General features: G+C 43.8%; 2 protein-coding genes across 3 annotated transcripts in view; one reads left to right on the forward strand and one right to left on the reverse strand.

Moving 5' to 3' along the window:
• The first annotated feature begins 495 nt into the window (after positions 1–495).
• rab11a (RAB11a, member RAS oncogene family) lies at positions 496–6,123 on the forward strand. The gene is made up of 5 exons (XM_068582158.1): positions 496–647; positions 1,356–1,551; positions 2,301–2,494; positions 2,819–2,899; positions 4,274–6,123. The coding sequence occupies exons 1-5, from the start codon at positions 608–610 to the stop codon at positions 4,408–4,410; spliced, it is 648 nt and encodes a 215-aa protein (XP_068438259.1). The 5' UTR covers positions 496–607; the 3' UTR covers positions 4,411–6,123.
• A 1,501-nt stretch (positions 6,124–7,624) lies between these two features.
• LOC137788827 (multiple epidermal growth factor-like domains protein 11) overlaps positions 7,625–13,255 on the reverse strand; it is a 50,497-nt gene continuing 44,866 nt past the window's right edge. Inside the window, exons 18-24 of one of the 2 annotated variants that reach the window (XM_068581965.1) lie at positions 13,097–13,225; positions 12,124–12,357; positions 11,743–11,888; positions 11,519–11,588; positions 11,028–11,081; positions 9,888–10,091; positions 7,625–9,278 (exon numbers count right to left, since the gene is read on the reverse strand). In XM_068581965.1, coding sequence (XP_068438066.1) covers positions 9,073–9,278; positions 9,888–10,091; positions 11,028–11,081; positions 11,519–11,588; positions 11,743–11,888; positions 12,124–12,357; positions 13,097–13,225 — 1,043 coding nt within the window. In that variant the 3' untranslated portion in view covers positions 7,625–9,072. The remainder of the gene's footprint in view (positions 9,279–9,887; positions 10,092–11,027; positions 11,082–11,518; positions 11,589–11,742; positions 11,889–12,123; positions 12,358–13,096; positions 13,226–13,255) is intronic. The other variant, XM_068581949.1, reaches the window with a different exon arrangement.

Below are 13,255 nucleotides of genomic sequence, written 5' to 3' on the forward strand. Positions count from 1 at the left end.
TATATATATATATATGTGTGTGTGTGTGTGTGTGTGTGTGTGTGTGTGTATGTATATATATAATATATATATTAGTCCTTATATAAATCAACATAAACACATAAATATATAAAACATTATATAATAGTGTATTATATTATTTATTACTTATATTCTCATAGTATGTCTTATATATATATATATATTTATGCAATATATATATGTATGTATGTATATATATGTATATATATGTATATATACATATATAATATATATAATATATATATATATATTATTTATACATCAACATAAATGCATGCATGTATACATAATTATATATATATATATGTATATATATACATATATATTTATGTTGATGTGTATATATATGAAATAATATAAGAATATAAGAGAAATAATATAATAAATTATATTATATACAGCTCCACATCCTGCCCACTAGATGGCAGAGTTCTCTCTGTGTGCTGCCGGAATAGAAGGAGCAGAAGAAGAAGAAGACAACCCGGAAGTGCGGCTCCCAAACAGATTCCCGTTGGAAGAGAGAAACACAGCAGATCGCCTCCCTTTCATTAACAACTCCCCAAACCTCGGACTTCCCGCTGAGACGATGGGCACCAGAGACGACGAGTATGATTACCTGTTCAAAGGTAAAGACAAAGGGGGTTTCCCGGTCGCTGTCCGACGGGCCCTGACTGGTTACCTGCCAGCTTAGCTTTAGCCTCCCGTCCACCTTTTGTCTCCTCGCGAAGCCTTTCTGAGGAACGTTAACGCGCGAGAGCCATTTATTCGCCTCGCAACAATCCGCGGGCGGGAAATGAGTCGCGACCCGCGACGTTACGGTGGTTTACCAGTAGAGCAAAGACGGTTAACGTGAGCGGTTAGCTGGCGCTAGCTCGCTAATCAGTGGGTGCGGACACACCTCACGTTACCGGTTAACCCGTTACCTCACCTCACGTTACCGGTTAACCCGTTACCTCACCTCACGTTACCGGTTAACCCGTTACTCCACCTCACGTTACCCGTTCTCTCCTTACGTTACCCGTTAACCCGTTATTACACGGTACCGGTTAATATCGCTTGTTGTGTTATTATTTGTCATCATTTCTGCCTATTTTATAGACCTATTCATTGAGAAAACATTCTAAACAGTCCTAAAAAGAGTGTGTCTCTGTCCTTATATGTTGTGTGTTTAATCCTGTGTGTGCGTGTGTGTGTGTCCTCATGTCTCTTGTGCGTGTGTAACTCCAGGTCCCCGTATGTGGTGTGTGTAACTCCCGGTCCTCCTATGTCGTGGGTGTAACTCCTGGTCCTCATTCGTGTGTGTAACCCACCTCTCTCTCTCTGCTGCCCCCCAGTGGTCCTCATCGGGGACTCGGGCGTGGGGAAGAGTAACCTGCTGTCCCGCTTCACCCGCAACGAGTTCAACCTGGAGAGCAAGAGCACCATCGGGGTGGAGTTCGCCACGCGTAGCATCCAAGTGGATGGCAAGACGGTGAAGGCCCAGATCTGGGACACGGCCGGCCAGGAGCGCTACCGGGCCATCACGTCGGCGTGAGTACGGCGGTTCGATGCCCCCGTCTCCAAAGAACGCTGAGCGGCTCTCTTTTCTGCTACGGTTCTTTGCCTGTAAAACTGTTTGTTAAAAGTCAACATTTACCTTCAGCCAGTACTCATCTTCACTGAGCGGAGCCTGAACACATCATGAGAGCATTATCATTTACCTTCAGTCATCACTCATCTTCACTGAGCGGAGCCTGAATGCATCATGAGAGCATTATCATTTACCTTCAGTCATCACTCATGTTCACTGAGCGGAGCCTGAATGCATCATGAGAGCATTATCATTTACCTTCAGTCATCACTCATGTTCACTGAGCGGAGCCTGAATGCATCATGAGAGCATTATCATTTACCTTCAGTCATTACTCATGTTTACTGAGCGGAGCCTGAATGCATCATGAGAGCATTATCATTTACCTTCAGTCATCACTCATGTTCACTGAGCGGAGCCTGAATGCATCATGAGAGCATTATCATTTACCTTCAGTCATCACTCATGTTCACTGAGCAGAGCCTGAACGCACCACGCTGATGTTATTGTTTACCTTCAGCCAGTTCTCATTTTTACTGAGTGGCGCCTGAACGCATCATCATGTAACTAAAGTGAACTTCTGTACGTTCAGCTAACGTTGCTTTACAGAAATCACAGTTCCGATCTCTTGATCTAAGTTTTTTATTTTTTATTTTAAACTGAATTCCATGTTTCCATGACCACAGCGCTCTCCATCGCCTCTCCGCAGGTACTACCGCGGCGCGGTGGGCGCGCTCCTCGTCTACGACATCGCCAAGCATCTAACGTACGAAAACGTGGAGCGCTGGCTGAAGGAGCTGCGGGACCACGCCGACAGCAACATCGTCATCATGCTGGTCGGCAACAAGAGCGACCTGCGCCACCTGCGGGCCGTGCCCACCGACGAGGCGCGGGCCTTCGCCGGTGAGACCGACCGCCTTTCCTTTTAATCTTATCACGGTCAATACGGTCATGGAAAACCTGAAAAAGACATGGAAATTTTAAAATGGTGATGTCGAGGCATGGAAAAGTAATTGAAAAACAAAAATAAGTGTTGTGAAAGTCACTGAATAGAGCCTGAACGCGTCACGAGAACCTTATCATTTAGCTTCAGCCAGTACTCGTGTTCACTGAGCAGAGCCTGAACGCACCACAAGAATGTTATCTCTGTAGCGGCGGCTGGTTCGAGGTCAAACTGAGCCGCTATCTGAGGAATGTTTCCTATTTATTTACCTTCTGTCCTTTCAGAGAAGAACGGTTTGTCTTTTCTGGAGACGTCGGCTCTGGACTCCACCAACGTGGAGACGGCCTTCCAGACCATCCTGACAGGTACTTGACCCCCAACGAGCAAAGTGACACCCAGTAAAAAAAAAGATAGACACACAAACACACGCACTATACTACACAGACACTACTTTACACGAAAGTGGAGTTTGTATTTGTATCGTTGCTCCTGTAATCTGCAGCACTTTTATTTTGAAATTCTGTAAATCCTGTAATTGGAGCCTTTGAGGTTGAAAGTAGTGGGTTGAAGTCAAGCCTCTCAGAATGGACGAGCGTCCTTGGCGTGACCTTGGCGTGTCCTTGGTTCGCGTGTTCTCCGTCCAGCCGTGTTCCACCGAGCAGCAGCTGCTGAGCTGAGTTATGAGTTCAGGTGTGACCTCTCAAGATTTGTCGATGCGCCAGAAAGCAGCTCTACTGTGACGAGGAGGGATTACGACTCGTGTCTCATGTTCATGAACTACTTTATTATCTTCATACGAACTCTGTGACGTGTTTAAAGTCTGGTAGAAAAACAAAAAGGTAAAACATCCTGTGAACTTCGAGATTTGGCTGCTAAGTATTTACTGTAATGGAGATTTTTAACACTTTCTGTTTCTAAAGCATCTAAAAACTAATTTAACTTCACCTCCTTGCTTGATCCCTAAACTTTAAAATATGGTTTTTAATCGGTGAACTATTTGAGCGATGATGTCATTTCCTGCTTTAAAGTCATCTTTAGTCTCGTTGGTCATCAAAATGAAAGTTTAATTCTGAACAGTTTAATTTTTATTTTCCATGGAAGTAAATATTTGTTCATGCTGTCAATGATGTAATGATCATCTTGTAAATACATTAGAATATTACAAAAATACATTACATCTTTAAACTACAAGTGTCTACTTGGTTCCTCTGTACGTTTATCCAAATAATGTTAATAATAATAATATTCTTGGAGCAGGTTCTCCACTTTAAACTCCTGCAGATATTAATATTTCACTGAGAGATGCATTTCCAGTTCATTTCCAGCTGAATGTGACCCTCAAAATTAATAAGAAAAATAATAAGCTGAATGTTAAAAAGTTTTAATAATTCAACAAAAATATAGTTTTGAATGCTTTTATCTGATATTCATTATAAAATATAAAATACTACAGGACTGAAACATAATCTATTGCTTTCAAATGAAAAAATCTCAGTTTTAAGGAAGAAACAAATATGTACACAATATATATTTATATCCTTTTATTCATCAATGGAGACCTTATTCCTTATGATTACGTGACATTTGGTTTATGTGGAAAAAATATCAATAATCAGTTGAACAGAAAGTAGTTCCAGCGGCATTTAAAAAGTTTTCAGAAAGTTCTGGATGACGATCTTGATTTGTGATTTAATTCGTAATAATAATATGAATAATATCTAAACTATAAACTTTTTTAGAGATCTACCGCATCGTCTCCCAGAAGCAGATGTCGGAGCGCCAGGAGAGCGACATGTCTCCGAGCAACAACGTGGTCAACATCCAGGTGCAGCCCACCGAGAACAAACCAAAGATGCAGTGCTGTCAGAACATCTAGCCCCGCCCCTTTTCCTAGCCCCGCCCCTCACAGCTCCTTCAAGCCCCGCCCACCTCAGAAAAATAGACTGCCTCCTCGGCCGTACCGTGTGGCGAGGAGCCCCGAGGCTTTGACCCCGGACTCTGCACCCGTCTGTAAATCCCCCCAGACTCCTCCCCCACCCTCCCAAACTCCTCCCCCTCAACCCAGTATAAGAAGTCCCCCAAGCAGAGCCCCTCTGTCGTCCGGCTCCTGCAGGACAGCATTTCATATCACTTTAGAGTTCCTTACTGTAGATGCGCTGACGTGTCACAAAATGTCTTAATATATGAATGTGATTAGTTGTTTTCTTCATACTTTATGCTGATTTTTCCACATTTTTATGATCTCTCGCTTTCTCTCGTCTCATAAAATCTACTACGAGGTAGACTTTAAAGCACATCGAAGTGTACTCCCATATATATGTGTGTGTGTGTGTGTATATATATACATACATACATACACAAGCTCTGTCATATTAGGCTCCGTCTCCCCCTCTTTAGTGCAATGTACTGTTTTTGGAGAATGAAAAACCACGTGGATTGTATCGAGCGCCGCGTAGCTGAAACGTAGGACCTTTTTTAAAATAAAAAAATCTTTTTATTATTCAGTTCGTTCAGTTTGGAGATGCACGCTCGTCCATATTTGACTACAACTATGCAGAAACTAAACAAGCACCCGGCGTTTGTGTTTTTCTTCGTGCACGTCTGCAGCAAATGAAGGAATTAAAAATCGCAGCGAGAGTGTAACACGGATGTCGAGTTGTACCCACGATGCACATTAATGCTTCGCATGTGACCACAGACCTGTAGCGAGGAGACGCCCCGAGAGGAAGTCCGGCACCGAACCCCCTCAGTAGTTCATCGCGCTTTCTTGTTTTTAGGATTCAGCGTGGCCGCGTCCCAAACACCTTTTCCTCGACTCCTCCTTTCTCAAAGGGTTCGGACCGGAGGAGTCGCGTCTCGGCCACATTGTTGCCAACGTCCGGTGTCGTTCACTCGCCGTCGGACCTCCCGTTCAAACAAAGCAGCCCCTCCACCACCCCCGCCCCTCATAGCGGGGTACGGACGGGGTTCCCGTGCCCCCGGTCCTCACGTTCCGCCTACGTACACCGAGCTGCCTCTTGACTTCAACGCATGGCTTTTTTTTCTGTCTACGACTGCAACTCCGTGTCGTATCGCCTTATGTAGCGAAACATTTACTGTCCCGTGAAAACCTGCTGAGGGCTAGGCTATGCTAAGCTAGGCTAGCTGGCATGACAAGCTAACTGTTGAGTCTGCGAACTGGCTGGCGGCGCCAATGGCGTTTTCTTTTTTCTCCTTGGAACAGACGGCGCCGCCAGCCGAGCCTCTCCAGACTCACTTGGCTTCGCAATATGTGGACGATCTCCTCGTCTAGAAATATGATTTCTGATCCCGTTTCATGAACCTCCATTCTTGTGTTTTTTTTTTTTTATTTTTTAAGACGTGTATTATTTCTTTTTTACTATATTGAACTCTATAACTGACTGTAATTCCAGTGTAAACGTGTTCAGAGTGAAATTATGACATTTCAACGGCTCCGAAGAAGTAAAATGTGAGAGAGGGTTAAAAATGAATGCTTTTATGTTTTGTACAGGTTGATAAATTGTACAATTGTGTCTATATCTTAAGTTATCAGTTCATCTTAATAAAGCGCACCAGTCATAAACCTTTATATGAGCTCGCCTGTCACTTTAATATGTAGTAATTTATTTCAGCCCCTCTCAGACTCTTCTGGTTGTATAGAAGTCTATGCTTCATGTGTTAAAGCTGCATTCTCTCTCTTGACCACCAGTGGGTGACTCCTCTGGTTGTATAGAAGTCTATATGAATGACTCTACTTCTCTCCTGATGTATTCCCTCAGTAAACATTGTAAACATGAGTTCATGTCTCAATCTCTAGTTTCAAGTCTTAAGTACAGCGTGATGTTCATTGAGCACATTTAGATTATATTTACAGACCGTTGCAAAAACAGCAGGTCATAAACATCCAAATTTAAAAAAAACCTTTGCACGTTTCTTAGAAAAAACACTTTAATTGTACTGAATGTTGTTGTGATCTTTTATTCTATATGTTTGTTGTTAAAGGGAAAGTGTCGCCTGCGTCAGACGCTGAATCTGATTCATATCCTTAAAGGCTCGAGGCTCATTTCACGATACGGTGGCCTTTAAGGGTCACTCTGGTCCTCATTAATTAGCGGTCAAGGCTTTATCTATCTCACTCTGATTTCCTGGAAAATACTTTTGTAATTGGGTGCTAATTAAAAAGGGAAAGTGGCGATAATGTCCTCGGACAGATTGCGTCTCATTAATTTGCATTTGAAAGAAAGAAAAAGTCAATTAATATTGAATTTTAACACTGAAAATAGATAAAGTTGTACCAGAGGCAATTCATGCCACAAACTGCTGTTTGAATTTCAATCAGGGATTCTATTGATCGTAAAGGATCAATTGGTCGTGTTCTCTGTAGAACTGGAGCAGTCCCTCGTTATTTTGGGACTTTTCCAACAAAAATGTATTTTAGCTGAACGTCAACTGTTTCCTGAGTGGATTGAAGTCATTCAGCTCGGCTGTTGGCGCTTCTCGGCCACAAGGAGGCGACAACGTCTTTTCTTTAGAGCTGAAGAGAGAACACCAAGAACACTCTGATGCTTCCTACACTTTAAAACACAAAGTCTTTGCTGCGTTTGAGGAGAAAACATTTAAAAAGGTACCTCACAGGAACAGATGGAAACGCATTTCCTTATGAAAGATGCATTTGTTTAGCACATGAAGCATAGACTTCTATACAACCAGAGGAGTCGCCCCCTGGTGGTCAGGAGAGAGAATGCAGCTTCAACACATGAAGCATAGACTTCTATACAACCAGAGGAGTCGCCCCCTGGTGGTCAGGAGAGAGAATGCAGCTTTAACACATGAAGCATAGACTTCTATACATCATAGGCTTCTTCAGCTCTTAAAAGGGTCAATAATAAGCAATTAGTCCAGGCAACATTTAATTTATACTCAACATAATGTCCGCTTTCATACAGACGACATGCTATTGTATATCTCCAATTCTGACGACCCCGGTTGTTTAAAAACAGACGATATTCATGATCGTGCGGCGGCTGCGTACCGAGACATGACACCACTCCCCTGAGCTACAACAACTTTATTGAGTTTAGGGCTTAAAAACGAAAAAGACCAGCACGCGACACATCTACTGAAGCTGAAACCATTATAAGGATCAAAAGACATACGAGCAAGAAGGAACAAAAACAGGTAATGCAAATACATGGGACAGCAAAGCCGTTTGCATCTGATTGTCAACAGTCAACATGTTATTGCTGTTTGCCAAAATATAATAGTCAGTATTTTTTTTTTTACCATTTTACTGTGGAAAAGTAACATCTCTGCTTCATATGTGAGGAACAGTCACCACGATGAGATTAGAAACACGTTTTCATTATGTTTGGGAACAGAAAGTCAGTGATTCTGTAAAGACATTAATTCATTAAACATGTTCCTGTTTAACTGTGACGCAAAATGAAATGCCGATCAACTGGTTTGGAGAAAATAAACTCAGCTGCAATGTAGTTTGATTACAAGTCGGCTCCTGAGGCTACACATGGCTTCAATCCGCCGGTAAACAGGAGAAGAAGAAGAAGAGGTTTTCTGTAGCTCCGCCTCTAAGCTTCTTTTTCTAAATCACAGAGAAGAGAAACAACTCAACAACAACTTTTAGGACCTAATAATGTAAATAAGAGCTTTTTAAGTGTTCATAATTGGAAGTGATGATACAAATCATCAGAGAGGAAACCATCTGCCTTTTTATAGCTTCCACTTTTTAAACCCCCAACAACAAATACATCACAGATTACATTTTTTTTCCATACATTTTTTTCGGGCAACAATGTATCTAAACGTGCGGCTTTTCTTCCCGTCACGACTGAAGCTCATCAGGTTTTTGGGACAATTGAAGAAGCTTTAAAAGCTGATCGATAGGAACGAGCAACAATAACAATGAGAGCAATCGTTAGTTGCAGGACATCGTGTCACATGACAATGATCAGTTTGAAAGGACACATTAAGGGTAATCCTGGCTAGATAGTATATCTTGGACAATCTTTGGCATGCACGCGTGATGAAGCTCGACACAACGGGAGGAAAGAAACCGCCGCCGCCGTCGTAAATACTAGTGCACGGCAAAGTCACATAGAAAAAAGATAAAATGTTCAGAGAGAAAACTTCGATCCCAGTCGGCATCTTTATGTAAACCAGGAAATAAGAAACGTGAATGTGTAAAAAATACCAGAGTCCTACGGCTGCGTGGCTCTGAGCGGAGACACTTTGAAGTCCAGAGTTTCCCAGCGGTCAAGTCTGGAGACATCGTGCCCTTCTTCAGGTCCCGGACATTTACATGGGCAGTTCCAGTCTCTTTGTTTTGTCGTCTCTTCTGACGCAGAGACAAACAAACAACAGGTCCACAATACGACACAAATATGCAGTATTGGTCGGATATAACACGGCGATTAAGATATCAGTCGCAGCGCTGCGAGCTTCTCTCACAGGCGCGTCCTGGTTCTGGACCCACTGAGAGCACTGGTCCAGAGTCCGGTCCAGTCTCTGGGGGACTCGGCGTCTAGAGCAGCGAGCTGGTGGGGCTGCCGGGCGGCGGCGGGCTGTGGCCGTGCCGGGCCAGGCCCTGGCTGTGGGACGGGCTCGGGCGCATCGGCAGCAGGTCGTAGTGGCTCGGGATGTGGCTGTTCCTGGGCAGGTCGTACGGGTTCTGAGGGTAACTGGGAACCAGTACGCAGCCGGCGCCCTGCACGATGCTGATGGTCGGCTCTGGCGGAGACGGAGGAGAGGGATTTCAGTCCGTCAGTCGGTTTAGATTACAGCTGAATCATTTCACTCTCTGCTTTTCACAGTTTTATTTTATTGTGTTTTAATGCAATTCAATTATTTTTTAAGTTCAACCTCAGCTCCTATAACAATTTATAATAAACAGCTAAAATTATAGCTCCAGATTATATCAAATTTTCAATCTGTAGTTCTGACTTCTAAATTATAGTTTTTACTATTTTCCACCAGATTGAGTCCTAAATGCATGTTATTCTCCTGGTGTCCACTAGGGGCATCACTGCTGTATTACAGAGATAATACATGTTATTCTCCTGGTGTCCACTTGGGGCATCGCTGCTGTATTACAGAGATAATACATGTTATTCTCCTGGTGTCCACTAGGGGCATTGTTGCTGTAGAGATAATACATGTTATTCTCTTGGTGTCCACTAGGGGCATTGCTGCTGTATTACAGAGATAATACATGTTATTCTCCTGGTGTCCACTAGGGGCATCGCTTCTGTAGAGATAATACATGTTATTCTCTAAAATCCCTAATTTTCAGAAAACAGAAAGTCTTAAAGTAAAATAAATGGTGAATGTCAGACGTACCCATGTCGTAGATGTTCTTGGTGGGCGCGGCCGTGGCGCCGGCGGTGGCGCAGCAGTGCGTCATGTGATCGCGGCGAGCCGGAGACTTCATCTCCACGTAGCTGCTCTCGGAGTGTTTGCAGGCGGCCGGCGCGTCGTTGATGGTGGCGTACGGGTTCTCACTGTTCAGGGAGCAGGTGCTGGACAGAGAGCCCTTCATGTAGTCTGGAAGAGAAGACGAGACTCCGTCAACGAACTCATGACGAGGTTCATACAGTGTGACCAGTGGGCCTACACGACTTTTCACCAAATTTCAATGACTTAACCAAATTTTCATGACTTTTAACCAAATTTCCATGAGCAAACATGTAGTGAAATTCCCTTTTCCGCTTCCTTGTGAAAGGTTATCAAACATCAGAAACAAATTGATGAAACTTTCTCACAAAACTCGATGTTTTGACTCTGAAGAGTCTCCGTTTCCCTAAAAGAACAGCTGAAGTTTTAAATACAACAAACAGAGCGAAACATTGCATTAGTCGGGGACTACTTTTAGCGGCGGATTAATCTGCATTTGTTGTGCAAATAAAGAACACTGTTCCTGCAGGAAAAACATACATGTCAGAATCATTAATGCTTCGCTGGAAAACAACAAAGGTTTCAGTGCAGGATTCATAAGCAAGTAACCCCGACACACACACACACACACACACACACACACACACACACACACACATAAGTTTGGGAGTGATGGGGTCGAAGCAGAGGAGGAGAGAATACACACAGAGGAGAGTCGGGTTCATCCTGCAGAGACACAAACAAGTTGGTTCAACGTCAACAAAATCAATGACAAGTTGTGCATTCAAGGACGCGGGGCATTTATAAACCTTTGAGTCTAGAAGAACTGTTTATTATATATATTATTATTATTAATAATAATAATAATAATATTATTATCGTCTCTCATATTTGATCTCACATGTGAGATTCTAGTCAAACATAATTTGAAGGTTTTAAAAACTGCAGCGTTGAGGGTCAAAATGCAGGAGGGGCATTCATTGGCCGAGAAGGGAGGAAGGGGCGGGGACTGTCGGAGCGAGAGGATTGGCCGAGGGGTCGGAGGTGGATGAGGTCACGTGAGGTCGGTCCACCCGCTCACTGTACCTCTGTATCGCGGCTCCACGTTGTAGCTGAAGCGCCGGTCGATGCAGTAAACGCCTGCACGGAAACCAGAGAGACAGGAAGTCATCACCTGAGAAAGCCCCGCCCCTTCCTATTACCCCCGAGGGACAAACAAACAACATTTTGATCCCGTTGGAGTCATCATTTTGTCCAGAAAGTCTGAATTATGATGAACATGTAATAAAAACAAACTATTCGCTCTCTTTTTAGTTATGTATTGTTTTGTGTTAAAATGTTTAAGAGATTAATTATAGATCAATTGTTCCTTTTTTTGTGCCATTGTTGCTCTAAAAAATATGGGAAGTTATCCATTAACATGTTATATTTGGATTCTGCGGCCACATATATTGCCACAGTCTAGAAAAAAAAGTGTCTGTTTACAAGCCAAAGACCTATTTTATGAATTTGAACTGATTGAACACACTGAGACTCTCTCGACGCGTAAAACAATCTTTTGAAATTGACGAACAAACCCAGGTCACTGAGGTTACAGTAGGCTCCCCACTCCGGAGCGCTGTTCCTGTGCCGCTTCTTCCTCTTCACCTGGAAATCACACAGAGAACCTGTGAGAAAGCACTCGCTGAAGAACATCGATAAAGAACATTGCTGAAAAATATGTGCTTACTTGTATGTATAAATGCTGCTGTAGTACAAAGTAGTAAATTGACCCAGGTGAGCAGGAGGTCCTTGAACTCACCTTGGCCACGCCCCTCTTGACCGGCTTGGCGTAGTGGGCGTGGCTACAGGGCGCCAGAGTCCGGTAGCTCGGGTTGGAGAAGCAGCCGCCGAGGCTGCTGGGAGATGACTCTGGAGAGGAGAGCAGGCCAGTGCACTGCAGCCCTGCTGCACCGCAACGTCACACAACTTTAACACAACACACTCATCGGACTCGTAGTGTCACTCATCAGACAAGAGGACGGACATCTGTAATCGTAACGTGTGCATCCTGCTGGCGGACACACGAGGAGCACTTTCCCCCCCGCAGAGAACAAACACACAACAAGTTCCAGGTGGTCCCTGCGGTCCGGTCTGCACCTGGGGGAGGAAGCAGACCCCCCCTTAGGAGACCCTCTTTTACCTGAGAGGGAGTAGTCGGTGGAGTTGACGTGCAGCGCCGGCGTGTAGGTGACGCTCGGCACCTGGTGGCCCTTCTCCCTCTGCCGGTAGCGGAACCAGACCACCAGGCCGAGCATGGCCATGATGAGCAGCAGCAGGAACACGATGCCCAGCACGGCGCCGGCCGACTGCCGCTCCGAGGCCAGAGCCGGGCTGATCTTGGTGTAGGGGTTCAGCTCCTCCATCTTCAGGGCCGCTGAGGGACACAAGGGGAGCCGGTGAGCACCTGAACTCTGTAGCTTGAAGCTACTGAGAGCAACTTTCATTGTGTTGACTCTGGCGCCCCCTGTGGACTGAAGGGGTGGTGTCTCTGAGCGCCAGGGTCCCTTTAGAAAACCTCTCATTTTAATGGAGCGTTACGTTGCTGGAATACGAAGAAGAAGGTAACTGGTACGTTAAAAAAAGATGTAAACAGATTACCAGTACATCCTGTAAAAGTTAGGGATTAATTAATTCATTAATTAATTAAATACTTAAGTACATAAGCAACTAAGAAGTAAGTGGGTCGACAAGTAAGTTAGTAAGTAAGTAAGTAGTTAAGTAAGTAAGTAAGTAGATAAGTAAGTAAGTAAGTAAGTAAGTAGTTAAGTCAGTATGTAAATAAGTTAGTAAGAAAATAAGTAAGTTAGTAAGAAAATAAGTAAATTAGTAAGTAAGTAAGTAGTTAAGTAGGTAAGTAAGTCAGTAGATAAGTAAGTAAGTAAGTAGTTAAGTACGTAAGTAGTTAAGTAAGTAGGTTAGTGAGTAAGTAAGTAGTTAAGTGAGTAAGTAGTTAAGTAAGTATGTAGATTAGTAAGTAAGTAGATAAGTAAGTAAGTAGATAAGTAAGTAAGTAAGTAAGTAAGTTGTTAAGTAAGTAGGTAAGTAAATAAGTATTTAAGTAAGTAGGTAAGTAAGTAAGTAGTTAAGTAGGTAAACCCTCGTCCCGCTCTCACCCTGGTCACAGCGGATGCCCTTGAAGCCGGCGCTGCAGTAGCAGGTTCCCGTCACGTAGTCGCAGGTTCCGTTGTTCATGCACTCACACAGCTGCTGGCAGCCGTACCCGAAGGAGCCCGCAGGACACTCTGCAGGGGAGGGGTCACGTCAGATAGTGT

Source organism: Clinocottus analis, unplaced genomic scaffold, assembly GCF_023055335.1.
Source record: "Clinocottus analis isolate CAN_PGR_092001 unplaced genomic scaffold, fCliAna1.0.p SCAF_10, whole genome shotgun sequence".
Taxonomy (NCBI): domain Eukaryota; kingdom Metazoa; phylum Chordata; class Actinopteri; order Perciformes; family Cottidae; genus Clinocottus; species Clinocottus analis.